The sequence below is a fragment of the Gekko japonicus genome, unplaced genomic scaffold (genome assembly GCF_001447785.1).
Source record: "Gekko japonicus isolate JY-2015 unplaced genomic scaffold, Gekko_japonicus_V1.1 scaffold636, whole genome shotgun sequence".
Taxonomy (NCBI): domain Eukaryota; kingdom Metazoa; phylum Chordata; class Lepidosauria; order Squamata; family Gekkonidae; genus Gekko; species Gekko japonicus.
Genome location: NW_015171523.1, coordinates 198697 through 219477, shown reverse-complemented (window position 1 = coordinate 219477; position 20781 = coordinate 198697). Strand labels below are relative to the sequence as shown.

The 20781-nt window shown below is 47.4% G+C and overlaps 1 protein-coding gene across 1 annotated transcript; it reads right to left on the bottom strand.

Annotated features, from left to right (window-relative positions):
* Positions 1-401: 401 nt before the first annotated feature.
* RARRES1 (retinoic acid receptor responder (tazarotene induced) 1) lies at positions 402-19277 on the bottom strand. Its single transcript, XM_015419475.1, has 6 exons — positions 18793-19277; positions 6307-6369; positions 4379-4517; positions 3311-3438; positions 1723-1785; positions 402-996 (listed from the first exon to the last, which is right to left on the bottom strand). Exons 1-6 carry the CDS (start codon positions 19063-19065, stop codon positions 832-834), a joined length of 831 nt encoding a protein of 276 aa, XP_015274961.1. The 5' UTR covers positions 19066-19277; the 3' UTR covers positions 402-831.
* Between the last annotated feature and the right edge of the window lie 1504 nt (positions 19278-20781).

The window sequence follows — 20781 nt, the reverse complement described above, 5'->3', positions numbered from 1 at the left end:
TTCCCTCCTTCTTTCCTTTTCTTTTCCCCTCCTTCCTTCCTTCCTGCTTGCCTGCCTGCCTGCACAGATCTGTGTGTCCCCTCCCCATAGATAGCAATCCAAAGCAGTCCAGTGGCAGCTTTAGGACCAAATTTTATTCAGGTAGAAGCTCTCCCTCCTCTGTGAGGGCAGATCTGTGCCCCCCCCCCAGCTAGCAATCCAAAACAGTCCAGTGGAGCCTGAGCAGTGGGTGTTGCCTTCTGACACACTTCTGGTGATGTCAGGGGGTGTGACATATGCAAATAAGTTACGCTAATGAGCTCCTGCACCTCTTTTTCTACGAAATGACCCCTGCCTGGAGCACAATAAAAGAATTCTGATGCGATCCAGCCAATATGCAATAATGCAATGTCCACAAGACATGACTTTATTCATTTTATTGGAGATAAATTAAAAGTTAGCATCAAAGGCTTATTATCATATATATATTTTTAATTCCACAATACTTTTCTTGAAATGGTAGTTTTAAAAACTCCAAGAATGTGGTTCATATATATTAACTTCATACAGCGTAATTCCCTAATGCCAGAAACTTGGTGGCAAGTCCAGTAATTTTTTCCATATATATATTATTTTAATCTGCGAAAAAGTGCTTTTAGGAAGACGCAGAGGATTTTTTTTTCTTTTAAGAATTTCTACAGTGGGTCAGAAGTGACTTGTGCACAAACTTCCAATCCGCAGCAGTGATTTACGTGGAAGAATAATCATGACGCAGAGTGGAAGTATTAAATGCCAGGTGCTCCACACCCTTGTAAAAATGTTTACACCTTTATAACACAGCTTCCTTCCTATTTAAAAATTACTTTCTGCTTCAAGAAAAAACTCATCAGTAGATCCAAGTTCCTCTCCAGAGCCATCCGCAGATTCTGAAGACCCATCCTCTGGAGAACAGTAGTATTTCACTTGCACAGGCAGGTCAGGTTGCCAAGCAACGCGCACGTGGCAGGAGATGGAAGACTGGGGAAGGAAGTACAGGAAGTGTTAAGTCAGCGTTCCCGTCGTTCTTACTAGTACTTCCATCCATTTTCTCAGGGACGCCTAATGGCAACCCTGTAACACAGCTTGGTATTACTGCACTAGACACCAACAGTTGACTTCTAAGCAGAGAGGAAGCCGATGCACCTAGACTGGTACAACTCTCCTTCGGAATGCACTGTGAGTCTTCCACTGGGGGGAGAGAACAAAGTTTGAGGTCCAGGGGCACCGTGAAGACCAACAAAGTTTAATTCCGGGTATAAGCTCTTGTGTGCACGCACACTTCATCAGATATCTGATGTGGAAGTTGGTGTCTGATGAAGAGTGCTTGCATAAGAAATCTTATGCCCAGAATTAAACTTTGCTGGTCTTAACGGTGCCCCTGGACTCAAACTTTGTTCTGTTCAGACCCTCATGGCTACCCACCTGAATCTATCTTCACTAGGGGAAGAGTTCCTTCTGCTCAACCTGGGCGAGTGGGTGGGATTTCCGTCGATTCCTCCCTCCAAGGCCTCTCCCTGTATCGCATCCCATGCAACATGTACCTTCCGCAGAGGTACTGGATCCTGGAGCTTCCCGATGTGCATTTCCTCACCATGCTCACTTCCAAAGGACTTTTAGGAGCACGGTTATTGGGACTTCTTTTTTTTCCTTTTTTTTTTTCTTATTTAGTAGGAGCGCCACCTTAGGCAATGGAGGTTCTCTTACCTCTCCCCACCTATCACCAAGCAGAACAGTGAAGTCAAATTCAGGCGCACCGTCACCTCTTCTCTGGGGAAGAAAACAGAATGAAGATGGTCAATGAAAGTCAAGATTGTATTCTAAGATAGTGGTGCTGAAGTCCATATTCATCCCATAGTGAGAATCAGGTCAAGTGCATTGGGTTCACATTATTGGACCAGTAATGTATTGCATGTTACACCTTCCCAGAATTGTCATGCTATTTCCATGCAACGGGCCTTTTGGGGCCAAGGGCTGCCATGAAGGATTGGGGATGTTCCCCATCTGTTGTCGTCCGTGTAGACGTCCTTTCTTGACCCACCGTCCTCTCAAGCGGGAACCCAAAACACCTGACATCATTCTCCCACCCTCCACTTTATCCTCCCAACCACCCTCTGAGATAAGTGAGGCTGAGATAATGTGACTGGCCCAGGGACACCCACAATTCGAGCCCGGGGCCCCCCAGATCCAAGTCCAGCACTCTGACCGCTACACCACATTGGTTTTTTCTCCCACCAGAACCACAGACAAGGATTCTTTGGGGTCTTCTTCAGCACTGTTTCCGTGTGCACTCGTGAGCGGCTTGCTTTTACCGTGATAGAGTACAGGAGGGCTGGAGCTGCTAGGTCCCCCCCCGGCCACCGGCAGGGGACAGGGCGTAGAGTTGCCAGCTCAAGGTTGGGAAATTCCTGGCGATTTTGGGGTAGATCCTAGGGAGGACGGGGACATTATACAATGCCACAGAGTCCACCCTTTGTAGTCTGGAGATGAGCTGTGATTCTGGGAGATCCCCAGACCCCACCTGGAGGTTGGCATCCTTAAGCAGGGCTAATGGGGGTTTGGAGGGCCATTCAGCCTGGGCTTAAAGTCTAAGATGGAGGCCTCCTCTGAACACCTATTGCTTTGGGGGGCATTTAGAAAGTTTTGTAAGTTATTTTATTTCTGCTTTCATGTGCCATTTTTTTAATTTGATGCCTTTTAAAAATAAAATCACAACTGCAACCTCACAGCCACCCACTAACCATTTGCTACCCACACACTGGTCCGTTCCTACTGGCTTCAAGTGGTGTAGGGCAGTGTTTGTCTGAAAGCCTCCTGCAAGATTCTGGTTGTAACCAGGTGTAGCAACCACACTAAAGATTACTAATGTATCCCTCCCTGTGAGCCCTAGCATACGCTTGAACTAAATGTCTTCACATCCTCAAGCTGGCTTTCTTGTATGGCTACTGTCATTGTAGCAGAAGGGGGACCATTTTTTGCTCTCTGGCTTTTCAACGTCTGCTTACACCACTTATGTACATTTTCAACCCTGGTATATTTCCTCAGGGCTTGATCATGAAGACAGAGGGGCATAGTTACTCCGTGCTTTCCCCACAGGCGGCACTGGATTTGGCCGCACCAGCTAATTCACATTCTCTTCGCTCTACATGTACAAGAATTTCTCTACAGGGCAGCTTCCCAGGCTCTGTCCAGAACACGGTGAGGAGGCCTCACTCGGAAGGTCTTTCCTAACACAACATGCACACAGGGCCAGAATCAAGGAGACCTCTGCTTACACAATTTCAGTTGCACTCACCCACGGCTTCACGTCCTTGACTTGTGTCAAAGTGTAAGCCAAGTCCTCAGTCGACATCTCCCACGCCACTAGGCTGCTGCCATAAACACCCAAATTCCTCAGGACCTTCAGAGAGGGCTGTTTATCTTCTGCAAGGAATGGGGAAAGGCGGCCGTTCAGAAAACAGAGGCACTGAAGCTGTGACAGAAAGCAGGAACTAGCACTAGTGTAAAAAAACTCCCATTGGACATGCTCAAGGCCGTCAAGGCTGAACCATGTCCTTGAAGACCAGACGTACTCCTTCACACAAGGGGCAATGGAATTGTGGGATTGGATGCCAATGGACAGAGCCACGGCCACCAGCCTAAATAGCAGATTCTGGGAAGGTTCATCAATGGCTACTAGCCATGACAACTACAGTGAACCTCCATGGCCAGAAACAAGTAAGCATCTGAGTATCTCTGCTAGGAGGCAACATCAGGGGAAAGGGCTTAGCTTGTTTAGTTTAGTTTCCATTGTGTGAAAAAGGATGGTGCGCTAATGCAACTCCGGGTCCGACCCGCAGCAGGCCACTTCTTGTGTTCTTATGAAAGAGGTGTTCTTAAAAGGGGGGGGGGATTTATCAGTATGCTAACACGTTAAGAATGGCAGAAGCCATCTGATAGTGCCACCCACCACTGCTTGGGCGAGCTTTGGAAAAACTGGCTCAGCACATGGTTCAGCTTTGATGGAGAAGAACTAGGTGGGCAGGGAGCCTATTGGCTGCCCAGGTCAGCACTGTCTATATGCAGCAGCTAAAGTCTCATGCGGAGGTCTTTCCCGTCACCTGCTTCCTGATCCTTTTAACAAGAGATGTTGGGGATGGAACCTGAGACCTGCTGCATGCTAAGAAGATGCTCCAGCCCTGAGCCACAGCCCCTCCTTTGGCTTGCTCTTGCTGGCACCTTCCCCACCGAAGTCGACAGGGGCAGCATTGGGGGGGGGGCACTTGAGGTGGTGGCAGAAAGGGTTGAGCCGCTCCCGGCTCATGGCTGTTTTCCTTCCCTTCAGAGTTCCTTGGGCCCAACATGTGAGATGCCACAAATATACCTGTAAGGCTCAAGTACAAGAAAAGGTCTTGAATCTGGTGGTCATTTTTGCCTTGGTCCGGCGAGCAGCTAATTTCAACCGCTGGCTTTGGCTTTGCCTTCAGGTAGAACACAGAGGAGTGGCAGGTGCCTAGGTTTTCCTGAAAAGACAAATTGCACTTCTTCAGACCGAAACTTTATATTTGGTTCAATATTTCCTCTCTGTCTTTCCTCTGGGCTCAAGGCGGGTTACAAAGTAAAGCATCACGTGTTAAAAGCAAATTGCATAACAAACCCCAAGTACCTCCCTCCCTCCCCAAAAGATGCCTGCTGTTCATAACCCATCAAAACCCCTGGAAGCAAACAAGCAAGCAGGAAAACCTGGCAGCCCTTCATGAAGATCTCTAAGGAGGGTCTAAGGAGCACAGCACGCTCCACCCGGGGTGGGGGTGGGGGGATACGTCCTGCAATCTTGCCCACAGTTGAGTAAGCAGGACCCAAGCGAACTCAATTCAATTTATTACGGTCATAGACCAGCAAACAATACAGTAAGAGGCAAGTAAATAACAGGTAAAAGAACAGTAAAATTATAAAATATAATAGCATCTAAAATTATAAATAGGAATCTAAAAAGTTTAAAATACAGAAATGGTAAAAATTACTATTGAGATCAAAGATTAAAAACAAATCTAGGCCTATCTGTACTTCTTTATCTCCTTCCTGGTTCGGTATGCCAACCAACCAAATTTGGCAACCATCCTAGTCAGCTTTTGATTATATTACCCGCCAGCATAATTGACAAAAGTATCCTTTTATTGTGACCTGAGGCTTAATCAGAACGTCCCTACTGTTATGATGGTCAGCAGGACCCCTGTTGCTTGTTACCAGGTAGCCCAGTGTGCATGGGCAGCGGGGGGGGGGGAGATGAAGGTCAGCTTCCCTATGTGTATAATCAAGAGCCCCTCACAGGGTCCCCAACCTTTCTGAGTCTGCATGTGCTCTGGTAATTTTGAGAAGAGGGTCTTGGGTGCTACCACAAAAATGGCTGCAAAGGGGGGGGGGGCTAATCACAAAACGTTGAGAAGTTTGCAGCCAAGCACCCTCCCACAGTGCAGGCAGCTGCTTCTGAAGTGCTGCTCCTGCAGATGCCGAGGAAATGCCTCCGGAGCTGCTTTACTGAGATGGAGGAAATCCTGCATTGAGCAGCAGGTTGGACTAGATGGCCTATATGGCCCCTTCCACCTCTGTGGTTCTATGATTCTATGATTCTTAGCTTTGTTTTCCACTGCCAAAGGAATGGGTTTGCTCCCTGCCCTGCCACAGACAGAGACGTCTGAGCTGAAGGAGTAAACACAGTTTCCCACAGCCAGTCTCAGGAGTGTGAGGAGATTTTTTTTTTTTTTAAGGCTGTCGAGCCATCAGCCTGACATCACTTCCCAGGGAAACCTGGAAGTGACATCAGTCCTCTCTAGGAATCACTAGAACCCTACGGTTTTATCACAGAGTTTCTAGTGATTCCTAGAGAGGTGTGATGTCACATCTGGTTGCCCCCCAGAAGTGACACTACCCCCATGTCCCCGTTGCCCAGTCTCCTGCTGGTTGCCTGGCAACACTAGCTGCGATGCCCTTGCCTGGTATGAGCTCAGTGCTTTGCTAGTCACTTGGCTGGCTGGAAATAACTTGAAACACTCTGCTTTGTTTTTCAGTTCCCTTCAAGACTCCTTGGATTTTATCACCAAGACTCAGGATTCGGAAGCAAGTGGGCATCAGCAGGTGCCCTGGGGCCCCTGGCCTCCATGCTGGGGACTGCTGTGCTAAACACTTTTCAGGCAGATCTTCTGGCAGATGGATGAGAAAAGGGAATCTCAGGGGCCAGAGAGCCAAATGGAGGGACAGAGCTCAGCCGTCTAGGAAAGACTTGATAAATCTGTTTTTATGTTGTACGCTTACCCCAGTTAGGAGGTCTTTCGTAGTAAACTGTAGGATGTACTTGCGGCCAACTCCTGGAACAAGCTAGAAGAGAGACAGAATAGCTGAGTTTCACAGTATGCACTTTTTAAAACACATGAACAAACTCCAAACATATAAAATACTGTAAAATGCTAGCAACACTTAGTACTTGAATAATCTGTGTGGACCACCCTGAACACTCAAATGAATGCTGTGTCAGTAATCATTAACAAACGCAACACAAGACAGACCCGTAATTGTTACTTTTCCCAGAAGGGGGAACTGGAGCAGGAATATATGGCAGCATCTTCCAATGTTCCCTCTAAGCTGTGGAGTCTTGTGAGCAGAAATTCCACTTTGTGAGCTACTGGCATTAAAGTTGTGAGTGAGCGATTTGGCTACTGCACAAATTCGTTTGCTATGGAGGCCTCCTTCCTAAGACAAAAATGTGTGAGGTGGAGGCCAAAAAACTGTGAGCTAGCTCACACTAACTCAGCTTAGAGGGAACACTGAATTCTTGACTGGTCAAACTACACGGGACTGCATGAGAACCTTGGCTGGATTTTAAAAGGCAAAAAGCAGCCCCATTGAAAAGTACACAACGGAGAGTGATTTCAGCAAAGCGTACTTTATTCTATCCGGAAAAAGACAACTTTGGCCGGCTCGCAGGCCAGCTTATATCCCCCGAGAAACCGCCACCCAAAACAACCCCCCAATTCCCTACAGGTTATTTACAGTGGCCGAGAGTCCCATAGGTTCTTGGCCGGGAACCTAGCCCCCAGATTGGAGCGGGCTAGGATCTGCATAGTCCATTGTCTCTTGGAGCGAAGCTCGACGTTTGTCTCTGGACTTGTCTGGACTGGATACATTACACCCATGATGGGGCCCTATCCAAGCTGAGGCCACGGTGTGGGGGAGGCAGGGTTGCCAGTTCTAAGTTAGGAGATTTGGGGGGTGGAGCCTTAGGAGGGGGGAGTTTGGGGAGGGGGGATCTCAGCAAGGTATAATGCCATTGAGTCCATGTTTCCAAAGTAGCCATTTTTCTCCAGGACAACCTATCTCGGTCCCCTGGGAGATCCACTGTAATAGTAATTGTAGCCTAGAGGCTGACAACCCCAGGGGGAGGAGACAACAGAGAGGTCAACTGCTCCCCCCACACACACACACCTTTTTTGCTGGTTTAGATCACAAAAGTCACAATTTTCGAGGGGAAAAAATGCTTGGGAGGCTCCAGACACTGACCTACCAGCATCTTGCCTGTGCCTTAACCCTCAATGCAGGTTGCACATTCCTGTATTCAACAGATGGATGCAATTCCCTTTTTGACTGATGCTGCCCAGCTTTTAATATGTACTCTGAGTACCGTGTTTCCCCGAAAATAAGACACTGTCTTATATTTATTTTTTCTCAAGAAGACCCATTAGGGCTTATACCACAAATGCATAGAAATCCTGCTAGGGCTTATTTTTGGGGTAGGGCTTATTTTCGGGGAAACAGGGTATACAGAGAACTTTACACAGGGGCCATGTTACCTACCACTTGGGGGAGGGAAGGCATTACCTGCTCGCCATCCAGCAACTGATTCACAGAAGCAGGTCTTTCCAGACAGATTTTTTTAAAAAAACAAAATAAAACTCTAGCCTTGCTCAAAATTCTCTGTTATGCTCCCACCGCCTTTTTATAAAAATCAGTCCACACCTCTTCAAGGTTACCAGATGATATCCAGGCACATTTGTCTTGCGTTATTAAGTGCAGCAGGTTGAAATGAAACTCCCAGTATGTGCAGAATGTTTTAGGGCTTTTCCGAGTTCTGTTTTCATTTAATGTCCCCCATTCTCAAGAGGGGAATATACAGCCGTTTCCAAATAGCCCCAGGCTGCAATTCCATACACTTTTCAGCAGGGGACTGGGGGCAAAAGATAGAAAGACGCCAGCTTCCAAACCACTTCTGTACTTTAACATCTTAAAATTGAAGTTAATACTGGATCCTGTGTTATGTCTTCCCAATTTTGTTAAAAAAATATTCCTGCTACAAATATAAACAAGCACCTCAAACAGCAGCAAATAATAATAATAATCACGTCTGCAACACACTGGAATGTAAAAAAGCTAGACAAAAATAAGAACGGCTCGAAAGCCAGTCGAATCCGACTCTAGGGTTGGATTCGTCTCCGTTTCCAAGCCGAAGAGCTTCGTTTCCAAGCCGAAGAGCCAGCACTGTCCGAAGACGTTTCTGTGGTCATGTGGCCGGCATGACTAAACACCAAGGCGCACGGAACGCTGTTACCTTCCCACCGAAGCGGTACCTATTTATCTACTTGCAATTTCTTGCTTTCGAACTGCTAGGTTGGCAGGAGCTGGAACTAGAGATGGGAGCTCACTCCGTCATGCGGCACACTTGGGTCTCGAACTGCTGAACTACCGACCTTCCACAGCCTGCAGTTCAGCGTCTTAACCACTTGAGCCACCGCAGCTCCTAAGTGAGTTAAGTACGGTAAAAGTAACAGTGCGTTTTAAAATAAAAACCTAGGAGTGGATCTAAGCACCAGCCCGGAAGCAAAAGTGGCAGAGCAGGATTTTCTCCAACTCCACCTTCTTGCTGCAGCCCACTAAGCCTCCCCCCTCGAAATTCTGCTCCGGGAGGGCATGGGGGACCCTCCAGAACACCATAAGGATCTGCAGGGAGAGAGAGGAACCAGCTACATTTTCTTTTTGAACACACATAAAGCTGCCTTAGACTGAATGAGACCATCAGTCCATCAAGATCAGTATTGTCTGTTTGGACTGTCAGCGGCTCTTCACGGTCCAAGGCAGAGGTCTTTCACATCATCTCCCACCTGATCCTTTTTAGCTGGAGATGCTGCTGGGGACTGAACCTGGGATCTCTCTTCTCCACCGATGAAAGTGCCATGACCACTGTCTAAGTGGCAAATTTGGATCCAGCCCCTGATGTTAAGTATGAAAATTTTTTAAATGAGTTGTTGAGAAAATTATGGACACAGTCAGAATCTGTCGTACACAGCTTGATTACTGGAGCTGCCAATCTCCAGGTGGTACCTGGAGATCTCCTGCTATTACAATTGATCTACAGACCACCAAGATCAGTTCCGCTAGAGAAAAGGGGGTGCTTTGGAGGATGGACTCTATGGCATTATAGCCTGCTGAGGTTCCGCACCTCCCCAGATCCCGCCCTCCCCAGGCTCCAGCCACAAAATGGCAACCCAGAGCTGGCAACCGTATTGATGACAGGGAAGTGGTATGAATATTTAAGTCAGGGGCCCCCAGCGTGCTGCCTGTGGGTGCCACAGCACCTGCCAACACCTTTTCTGGCACCTTTGTTGTTCAGTCGCACAGTCGAGTCCGACTCTTCGCGACCCCATAGGTGGAGCCAGCAAGGCCTCTGATTGACTACTGGAGATTTGATTGGCTGTGCAGGTTTTTTTGTTTTTGCTTTTTTAGCAGCAGCTGCCCCTAGGGCTGCCAAGTCCCCCCGGGGGGTGGATAATCCCCCGCTTTGGAGGCCCGATTTCCGCCGCTGTGGAATCGGGCCTGGGGGGAACCCCACCCCGGCTGCATGTCAGCCGGATGTGATGTGATGATGCCAGGCACGCTGGGGGTGGGGCCACAGCCATCTGAGGGGAAAACATAGAGTTTTTAACAGGAGATGCTGTTTACTCGGGAAGCCATCTGGGAGCCCCCTGCCGCGAAGACAAACGGACTTGGGAACCCTAGCTGCCCCACAGCACAAGAATCTCCACTGCGTTGCTGAAGTTAAGCATCCCTCTTGCGGCAGCCACTTTGTTGCTGTGCCCACCATGCCGTGTCAGAATTCCAAATATGCCCGCAGGCTTGAAAAGGTTGGGCCCCCTGATTTAAGTGTTTCTTTTGTGATGTGCATTATAGGACTTCAATGTATATCGTTATTTGATTTTTTAAAAAGCTTGGAGGGGTGGGCTTGGGAGGTATTAACATTTCTATAATGTTAAGGTGGAATCAGCTCCCGAACGAAATCCGCGCTCTGTGGGATCTCCACCAATTCCGCAGAGCGGTAAAGACTGAGCTATTCCGCCAAGCGTTTAACAGCCCAGATCAAACACTCTAGGACTTTATATGGACGGCCGCCATGTGCAAATTGTAATGCTCTAATTGTAATTTTATTGTTAATAAGTTATATTGCCTGTTTTATTGATTATTTTTAGATGTACTGCATTAATCTTTACTGGTTTTTAATTGTTGTAAGCCGCCCTGAGCCGCTTTGGCGGGAGGGCGGGATAAAAATCTAATAAATAAATAAACAAACAAATAAAATATAAGTTCTGTGAAAAGTTCCACCTGCTGATTTCCGCAGATCCAGCTGATTCTAAAGATCCAAGAGCAGGCCTAGTCAGTTGTTTCACAGTCAGCGGACATCCCCTGCTTTATGTTGAGGTCTGTGCTGGGCCTTCATCTTACTTTTCATGCACTTGTTTTGGCTAGCTGTTTATTAAACAACTTCATGCGAAAATATTGTTCGGCTCCCTAACTTCTTCCCCCAAACACCAGTCACATTTTTCAAACCTTGCTGTCTTCTCCAAAAAGGGATGCTGTTTGATAGATAAGGAAGGGGCCGGGGAAATTCCAAAACTGTTTGCAAGAGCCTGACAGTGCTATATTTGTTTGATAGCCTCTGCAGCGGGAAAGAAATCCATTCAGGACTCATCTTACCCAAGTCAGATTAATCTTTCGCTAGGAAGCAAGGATACTGCAGAGGAGATTTCTGACTTAGAACTGGGTAACAAAGGTCATGGAGGTTTTCAAAAAGCATTGCCTGTTCGCATATATGTTTGTTAGCAGTTCTATCAGAAGTGACAGAAGTTCTATCCTTGCTAAGGTTCTTATAATCTTTGGCCAACACTTAAAAACTAAAAATTGAATAATATAGAGAAAATTAACATGGCTCCACTCCACCACAAGGGGGCCACACAAATTTGTGAACAGTTCGGTATTTTTTCCAGAGAAACAAGATGAGCTTTTCTCAAAAAAAAAAAAAAGGAAGGGGGGGGGGGAGTGGGGAAATCCATGAACATTTTTAAAAATTATTATGTTATTTCAAAGTTTTACAGTTCTTAGACTGGTTTACAGACATAATGGACCAAATGCATGACTGCAAAAATACAGCATATGTTTTGAGCCTACTATCAAATATGACAACATTCTTGAAAAACTTAACTTTCTGATAGTTTTCCCATTTATGCCCCACATTAGTAAGATATGAGAATAACACAAACAAAACTACCCTATCTTCTGCTAGGGCCCAATGACATTACCAAACCTGTTACAACACAGCTCGTTATGTGTGCCATTGTTTACATTCCCACAAGGTTTTTACAAAGTGAAGATTAATAACACGGGGGAGGGGGGGCCCTGAAAGACGGTGACAACTCCCTCTTCATTAGAAAAGAGTCTGTGGCATCGTGGTCAGAGTACTGGACTAGGATCTCTGAATTCCCACTCAGCCTTGGGCCAGTCTCTCCCTTTCAGCCTCATCTACCTCATACTTCTGTGGTGAGGTTAAAATGGAGGAATGCTGCATTCTGCTCCTTAGACGAAGGGCAGACTAAAACATAGATCAATGTGTTTTTGCTTCTTGGTCTGTCAAAATCACCAGAATTCATCAGTCCTCCTTAGCCTTAAAAGTCTCCTAAGGGTATAGTTGCTGACCTCCAGGTGGTGGCTGGAGATCACTTACTATTACAACTGATCTCCAGGCAACAGACATCCGTTAACCAGGAGAAAACGGCCATTTTGGAAGGTGGACTCTAAGGCACTGTACCCCATTGAAGTCCCTCCCCTCCCCAAACCCCACCCTCCTCAGGCTTCCCCCCCCCCCAAATCCCCAGGTATTTCCCAACCTGGAGCTGGCAACCCTACCTTAACGGCTTTTAAGAATGGGGAAACTGCAAAACACCCAGAAGGGAATGTTAATTTCTTCTGGTCATCCTTGAGAGTGAGAGAACAACAAACTGGGCCAATCAAGGAAGGATCCCTAGAATCCTCTCCAGGGAGAGAGCTGGGGGTCCTTACCCAGCCTAGTAGTATGGCCATGGTTGCAGCAGTTTTGTTGACAAAATAGTTTTGTTATCTTGTGTTCAGTAACAAATCCAACAAACTAAATTAAGGGTTGTCCCACACACACACACAAAAATGAGTATGATATATAGGGGATAATGGGCTGGCTCCCATCAACTTTTTATGCTCAATATCACCTGTGTCCCCCTCCCTGCTACAGACCCTGTTCCACATGGCTTTTGTCCATACAGGTCCCATGATTCCCAACGTAGCCTTTTTGGTGCTCAAAGGTGAGTCCTTCCTTTTCCACCAGCAGAATACCTGGTTGGATCCAACCCATTATATATTACTCCCCCCCCCCTCCGTCACAGATCTCAGGATAGTAGTTCTCCCCTCTTCTTGGAATCTGACAAAGGAAGCTTTCGTGATCACACACACTAAACAATCCACCTTAAATCCACTTTCAATCCACTTTCCGACTGGATTTTTACTGTGCGAACCGGCAAAATCCAATTCAAAAGTGCACTGAAAGTGGACTGAAAGTGGATTATTTAGTGTGTTTGTGTGATCGCAGCCTTTGACTCTCAAAAGCTCATACTCTGAGAATCTTGTTGGTCTCTAAGGTGCTATTGGACTCAAACCTAGCTGTTCAATTTATTCTCAAAACACCCTTGTGAGGCAGGTTAGGCTGGGGAAGGTGATTGGCCCACAGGTACTACATGGCTGAGTGGAGAATTCAGCCCGGGTCTCCCCAGTCCTAATCCAACATTTGTTACATCTCACTGACTCTCTCCATGTATTATTAGACGTTGTTTGAGAAGACCCAAGTTTAAGTCTCTATGACTAGGTGAACTACAGCTGTTGCTCCAGCAGATCCTAATTCGCAGGATTTGTGCAGGGAGAATAGAAGGGGGGGGGAGGTGTCTATATCCATGCTAGACACAGTAATATCTGTCCACTGGGTGTGCCTGACCCACTCACTACCACAATTCAGAACAGAACACTTCAAATATAGTAGCTGCACGTGTCAGAAAAGCTGCACCTCAGTACAAGTAATGATAAAATGTTATTTCCCCACAACGGATGTACTAACTTTGAGAATATGGTCTTGATCCAGTGAATAATCAACTGAGCTTTGCAGAATCCTTTTACTGTTTTCTAAAGGATTACTTGGAAAAGTCCACAGCCCAGAAGTGAATACCTTTAAATTCATAGCCTCCTCCCACCCAACAGAGTGTTGCTTATGGCTTATAACAATGCAGGGCTTGGGAGAAATGCCTTGGCAAAGCCACCCGTGCCAAGCTTTTCAATGCCAAAGGAGATTTAAAAGGCACAGGAGCCCCCTCTAGCTGGCAACTGTTTCTGTCAGGCTGGCATCAAAGAAGCAACCGGCACTGAACAGGCTCTTTAAGTACATGGAAGTCTCCTCTCCCCCCCCCCTTCTCCCCAAACAGTGGGCTTTTCCTTCGAAGAACAGCTTCAGAGCAGGCTGTGTCCAAAACACAGTTCTGATGAAGTCCAAAGGCTAAAAAATTGTTAACAAGCACTCTCCTCCTGGCTAGTCAGCTGGCCCGGTTTTATAAAACATTACAGGGATTGCTCAGCCTTGCCTTTTTTGTTTTTTTCCACACTCTGTGAGCGCCTCCTGAGTACAATCACCCCAGGCTATTTGCTGCTGGCTTAAGTATCCCCCCTCCCCACCCCCAGAATAAAAAGAACGAAATACAGGAGAGAACGGTGGAGATTATAGCCTGAAGCAGATTTTAGGATACCAACAGACAGCTTCATCCTTACCCTGCTTGGGCTAGGTTTGCAGGGTCATCTTTGAAGATTTTGTAAATGAAGCTGAAGAGGAAGGAAGACGGCACTGTTGCAACTCAAGCCCAGCTGCAGAGATTGGGCATGGCGGCTGCATTCAAGGTCTCTGAAGTAACCAACCACCCAGCCTTGCCTTTCAGTAGCCTGTTGAGAGAGCATCAGCCATGCCCTGGATACGCTTCACTGTTGACCACAGTAGCAATCACAACAGCTGCCAGAACAGGCCTTGATTAACAGGCCTTGAAAAGCTTTGGCAAATGGGCATCAGACTAGACCCGGGTTCAAGTCCCCACTTGACCATGGAGGTTGCTGGGTGACCCTGGGCCAGTCACTCTCTCTTTCTCTCAGCCTAACCTGGTTCTGAGAACTTGCTGCGAGGATACCATGGAGGGGCCTTCCGTTACTCAGAAGAAGCAGGGGATGAAAACAGAATGGAAGAAGTACACTTCTTTGCGCCTCAGATCAAAAACAGATGGACCCACTGGGATGTACTTTTATGTTTCATAACTGGAAACACATGTGATGTGCTGGAAAGGTCCTGGTAGTATTTGGCCACAAAGGAAAGATGGCCCTTTAATATTTTCTCTCTCAGCTTGCAATAGGAGGAGACTTAAATTTTAGCACAGAGTCTGTTCACATGGTCCCAGAAACTACTACTTTCTAAAACATTGCTTCAGAACGACAGAATGTCAATGTCACAAAAAAGTTACATGGCAAAGAATGGAACAACCACATTAAACTTCCCTTGTTTGCGTTATCGGTTTATTTTAATTTATTTAACTCATTTATACCCCACCTTTCTCCCCAATAAGGAACCAGAGCAGCTTATAGCATTCTCCTCTCCTTCATTTTATCCTCATGTCAGCGCTGTGAGGTAGGTCAGGCTTAAAGTGTGTGACTGGCCGAGGTGAGCTTCCATAGCACAAGTGGAAATTCGAACCTGGGAAAGTCTCCCAGATACTAATAATAGAATAATAGAATCATAGAGTTGGGAGGGGCCATACAGGCCATCAATATCATGGGAGTACCACCTGGAAATGTGTTGATTCCATCTTGAATTTATGATATCTGTAACTGATTGAGCACGGTTTTAAGTGTTGGATGTTCTTATTATGTTTTATATGTTTTAATTATGGCACGGCTAATTACCTTGCCCTTGTTAGCCGCCCTGAGCCCATTGGGGAGGGCGGGATACAAATGTGAAAAATAAATAAAATAAATAAATAAATCAAGTCCACCTCCCTGCTAATGCAGGATCAGCCTAGAGCATCCCTGACAAGTGTTTGTCCAGCTGCTGCTTAAAGACTGCCAGTGAGGGGGAGCTCACCACCTCCCTAGGCAGCTGATTCCACTGTTGCATGACTCTTACTGTAAAAAAGTTTCTCCTAATAGTCGGCTGGCACCTTCTCACCCTTAATTTAAACCTGTTATTGCGAGTCCTATCCTGCTGCCAACAGGAATGGCTCCCTATCCTCCTCTAAGTGACAGCCCTTCAAACACTTCAAGAGAGCAATCATGTCCCCCCTCAGCCTCCTCCTCTTCTCCAGACTGAACATTCCCAAGTCCCTCAAGCCTTTCCTCACAGGCCTTGGTCTCCAGGCCCCTGATCATCCTCGTCGCTCTCCTCTGCACCCGCTCCATTCTGTCCATATCGTTTTTGAAGTGAAGCCTCCAGAACTGCACACAATACTCCAGGTGAGGCCTGACTAATGCAGTGTATAGTGGGACTATGACATTGGATTTGGATGTGATGCCTCTGTTGATACACCCTAAGATTTTATTTATTTATTTATTTATTTATTCCATTTATACCCCACCCTCCCTGCCGAGGCAGGCTCAGGGCGGCTTACATACAATGCATATATAAATACAATTAAAATCCATCATAAAAACAATCAAAACCCATAAACAAATCAGTCGCATTAGCCTTTTTTGTCAGCTGGGCTGAGAAATTGAGTCAGCTTTCAGTTGTTTGCCCTCTGTGGTGTATGGGTTTGTGACAAATACTGTTGTTCATTTACAATTCTACCTGGGATATTTCAATCCCATCTTCTAAGGAGATCAAGGCACTGTAGGGTGTTCTGCTTTCCCCATTTTATCTTCACAAGAACCCTGTGAGGTGGGTTAAATAGATGTGACTGGCCCAAGGTCATCCAGCCAGCTTCCTGGCAGAGCAGGGATTTCAGCCCAAGTTTCCCAGATCCTTGTCTGACACTGACTTTTGCCCAAGCCACAGAATTATCATTTTCATGCCTTTATAAATGGGAGAAGTTCGAACAATGAAGAGGTGTGGCAGCATCTCACAATCCATAACGGCTGGTCTAGGGAGGGAGGTCTTTGGCCACTGTCACACCAGCTGCAGGCTGAAGGCTTTCTGCCAATTTCTTGCCATCCTGAAGCCCGCTTCTTTAGAACTTGTATGACCTCTTGGTCATATATATTGCAGGCTGGAGGGCTAACCCAACCATCAAAGTTAACTACATTCGTGGCTTGAGGCAAACTAGTTTTCCTTTTCTGAAGACGCTACAGGGGACTAGCAGTCAGGCTACATACACCTAGCACTCGCCTCTGGGCAAAGTCTTGAATCCTGGGGCTTGAGGATTTGAGCTTGTGAAGACATAGTTGCTTTGCCATATTCCCAAATGTATATTTCATAATGACACACTTCATTTTACTATGAATTGGGCAAGGCTGACTGGCCAGCTCAGCATTCATGAAGCAATCATACCAGAGTCCCACTGTCTGAGTTCAGAAAACAGGTAATGCAAAATAAACCGCAGCCAGTTCCACCGTGAGAACTGGAGCTCTCCGTACAGCTGTTTCTGTGGAAGTCACGGACACGGCAAATTTGATTCATCTTCAGGACTGTATCTCATGGATAGCACAAACGTAAGGGAAGCCTAGGCACCCTTCCGCTCACATAACGCAATTAAAAAATTCCCCTTCTGCCACTGACAAATTATCACAGTGTGCCACTTTCACCCTTCTGTGTTTTCAAAATAAAGCTTAACGAAAGAAAGGAGACCTCCATATTTCTCAATGGAAAAGGCCACTTGTTTGGATTAAGCAGCTAAGATGCTTTTTGCTGAGTGTTGGCACAGAGGCATCCACTAAGATCTGCAAATAAAATCATAGCGGCTTCAAGTCAGACAAAAAAGGGTTCAGAATATTTCACCGATGAGTGGACCATCCGGATGATACAACATCCTGCCTGGAGCCCTCTGCACTTTCATAACAGTAGTTTTGCTTCCTGCTACAATGTTTTCGTAAATGGTTCACAAGTGTTTTTCAAGACATTCTTTGGGAGTCTTGCATTGTTCTTAATGAATCCAGATAGCACAGAGGGATGCGGTGGGAGGGGGAGAGAAGAGGAAAAGAGTGACTGGCAGACACACGAATCTTTGCGCCCAGACAGTCATTCCTTCCCCACTGCAAAAGTGCTCTCACTTTTGCAACAGCGAAACAGTAAACAGGTGTTGGGAATTGCTTGCTTGCTATTAATACTGCTTGCTGTTCCCGCCTAAGCAAAAGCGTAATCCAGCCACCTGTTACACGGTTTGATTAGGAGCAGCAAAACTGAGAAAATGAGATTTCTGGAACTCTCAACCCCTAGGATAGCTGGAGGGTCTATTTTATGCAGCCAGCTGGTAAGAATTTTACCGCCCTTCCGGTGAAAATAGGTGTGGTAAAAATGCTGGAGTTATGGGGAGGGGAAGTAAGGGTGTACCCTTAACACAGAATCCCCTTTATAACCTTCACTCCTGAAAAGATCTACAAAGGCTCAGTCTTCATGTGTGCAATTCCCCCCCCCCCCATAGAAAGGAAGTTAGGGGAGGGCATCAAAAAGGCAAGGAGTTGGGGGGACTATGGCCCCTGTGACCTGAGGACTGTGTGATTATCTATATGGCTCTTTGTCACTCAAGAAACAACAAATTATCACACTGAGGAGCTCTACATGGCTGGGTGTAGACACAGTGCATAAGGTCACTAAGGCCTTCTGCCAAAGCTTTCTGTGCCTTTTTATAAGGGAAATCAGAAATGTAGCCGGTGAAGTTTTGCCTGACACAGATTCACAGTGACATGAAAACCAAGGATAGTGACTTTCACACTGATGAAACGCATGGTAGCCCTGCCCGGGGTGGGAGGAGATAGAATTGGCAACTGACTCTAAGAAAGAAAATAACCACTGTAATTTAAAGGTTCCCACATTCAGTGTGGTAATATGACAGGGGAGGGCGAATGTCTGCCCCGCTCCTTTCCCCTTATCTGACACAACAGCCCTGTAAGGTTAGTTTGCCTGAGAGAACCTGACATACCCAATACTCCAGTAGGCTTCCACAGGTCCCCCTCCCCCTCGAACTTTCCAGGACTCGACCCTGTTTTTACTGCCATTAACAAAGCCTTTTGGCTCACCACTGATTCACTGATGGGGGGGGGGGGGACCTTGGGCAGGTCAGCTGCTCTGAGCCAAACCACCCTTACAGGGTTGTTGTGTCAAAGGTGGAGAAAGGAGCGGGACAAACATTCACCCTGGTCTGCTGTGTTTCTAGGGATGGCGCTTTTGTTTTCAAAGTGATCCGTCCGACCGGAAAGGAGGTGACGGACTCGTCCGGACCTTACCTTCAGGGAAGCCTTCTTGACGTGCCCCAGCGCCCGCAGCGCGCTCGGCGACCCCTGCTGGTAGTTGAAGAAGTTGACGGCCGTCTGGGCGGCTCTCTGGACCGGCACGCTGGAGCTGTCGAGCGACCCGCGGCGACTCAGCGGCGAGTCCCGGGCCGATAGCAGGCGGGCCCCTTGGGCCACGAAGCCCGGCGCCGGCGAGAGCACGAGCAGCGCGGCCAGGACGAGCAGGCGGGACCCGCGGCAGGAGGGCGCTTTCAGCGGCTGCATCATGGCGCGAAGGGGGGCGAGTGACTGGAGAGCGCGGGCTTCAGGCACCAGGCGAGCCGAGGGATGGACTGAGCGGCGGCTTCCGTGGGCGCCCGCCCAAGTACCAATGGGCCGGGGCTGTCCCCAGGCCGCCCAGCTGCCCGCCCTCCTCCGGGATGGGTTCCAGCCCCAGCCGGGAGGCTCCTTTCTCGGCAGCGCCTACTCCCTTCCTTCCGCTTTCCTGCTCTGGCTGCTCGCCGGGACCCGGGTCAGGCCGCGCCGCTGGCCCGAAGGTCGCCCACCCGGAGGGCTCCAGGGGACGCGGCCCTCTCCCCTCCCCATTTCTCACCGCAGAAGCATCTGAAACAGTGCGGAGCGGGGGAGCATATCCCGCCCTCCCCGCAAGCAGGCTCAGGGCGGGTTCCAACAATATAAATGCAATACATAATACAATTAATATAATTAGAACCGCTTAAAACAACAGCATAAAATAGCACAAAAGAAGTTTTGGCACTTGTTTTTTGTGCCCATCCTGTCTCCATGTTTTGTTTTTGTTTTTGTTATGGCTAGGGGCCTCAAAACCTGGAAGCAGGCGGAGCCAGAGGTTAGGTTTTGAATGGTCTGCTTTTTCCCTTTGTTTTTACAAGATTCTCCCCCCCCCCCCCCATTGGCATACTCTGAATGTACAAAGCAAGTACACATCCTGTGGATCTCTTCAAAATTTAGGCTTTACTAAGGGCCGAACTATGTTGTAAAGCACCTGATTTGTTTCCCCTCAGAAGCTGTGGTGGCCGCGATTTGGATTGGGGCTGTGATGCTGGAAAAGTTGGGGGCTTAACCCTTCCCCTGTGCAGTTTTCCTGATCAAAATGGACCCAACCCACTCTTGCCTGGCCCCTGACAAATCCCCTCCCCACTACTTTTGAAGAGCAAAAATGATCACGGTTTTAAATTTGCGTTTGATTGGATTTTATATTATATACTGTATTATTATATACTGTATTTTTATATTGTTGTGTAAGCCGCCCTGAGCCGGCCTTGCTGGGAGGGCAGCATAAAAATCAAATAAATAAATGTATCTCCAATAATACCACGTAGCCTACAGTCACACGGGAGGCTTGGCACAAACTGGTGGCACCTCTGTTTACAGCTGTTTAAATCATTGTGGGTAGGGGTGACAAGGCAGCACACCCCAAAGTGGCTTCTCCGCACGTTGGTCCCACACTGAAGCATCCACCCTGCTGGTGCATCATCCACAGAGCTTACGCTCATACCCGCTTATGCACACATCCCTACCGGGTGAAAAACCCACAACTGAGATGGAAGTGACCGTTCACACTTCCCATCTGGCATCTGTTCATCACAGGGGGCGGGTTCAGACGTTGAGAAAAGGGAAGTGGAAGTGATGGCACATGTAAAGACCTGACTTTCCCCAGTGTTGGCAAACTCCATTTCCAGGACAGGCTGGACCTTGGTGCCAACAATTAGGGCACGGAAGGCAGATGTCGTTGTCCGGTTGTGCTCTAAATCCACAAAGGTAACACAGCTATATCGGTGCAAACTGCTCATGTGACTGCAGCCGTAGTTTGGCCTTAATCTGTTTAGTTCCTAGGCAGCCTAAGATTCTGTGGCACCATCTCAACTCAGAGTCCTCAGTTGCGCAAACAAAATACAACACAGATTCTTAAACTGTGTGTGCATGCATGTGTGTGTGTGTATGAACTAATGAACAATTCACGGT

Bases quoted from the DNA above. Each gene is read 5' to 3' on its own strand.
- RARRES1 (XM_015419475.1), bottom strand. From the start codon at position 19,065: ATGATGCAGCCGCTGAAAGCGCCCTCCTGCCGCGGGTCCCGCCTGCTC. The intron at 6,370-18,792 runs GTAAGGTCCGGA...TCTCTCTTCTAG, and splicing joins TCAAGAAGGCTTCCCTGAAG to CTTGTTCCAGGAGTTGGCCG. The intron at 4,518-6,306 runs GTAAGCGTACAA...TTGTCTTTTCAG, and splicing joins CGAAAGACCTCCTAACTGGG to GAAAACCTAGGCACCTGCCA.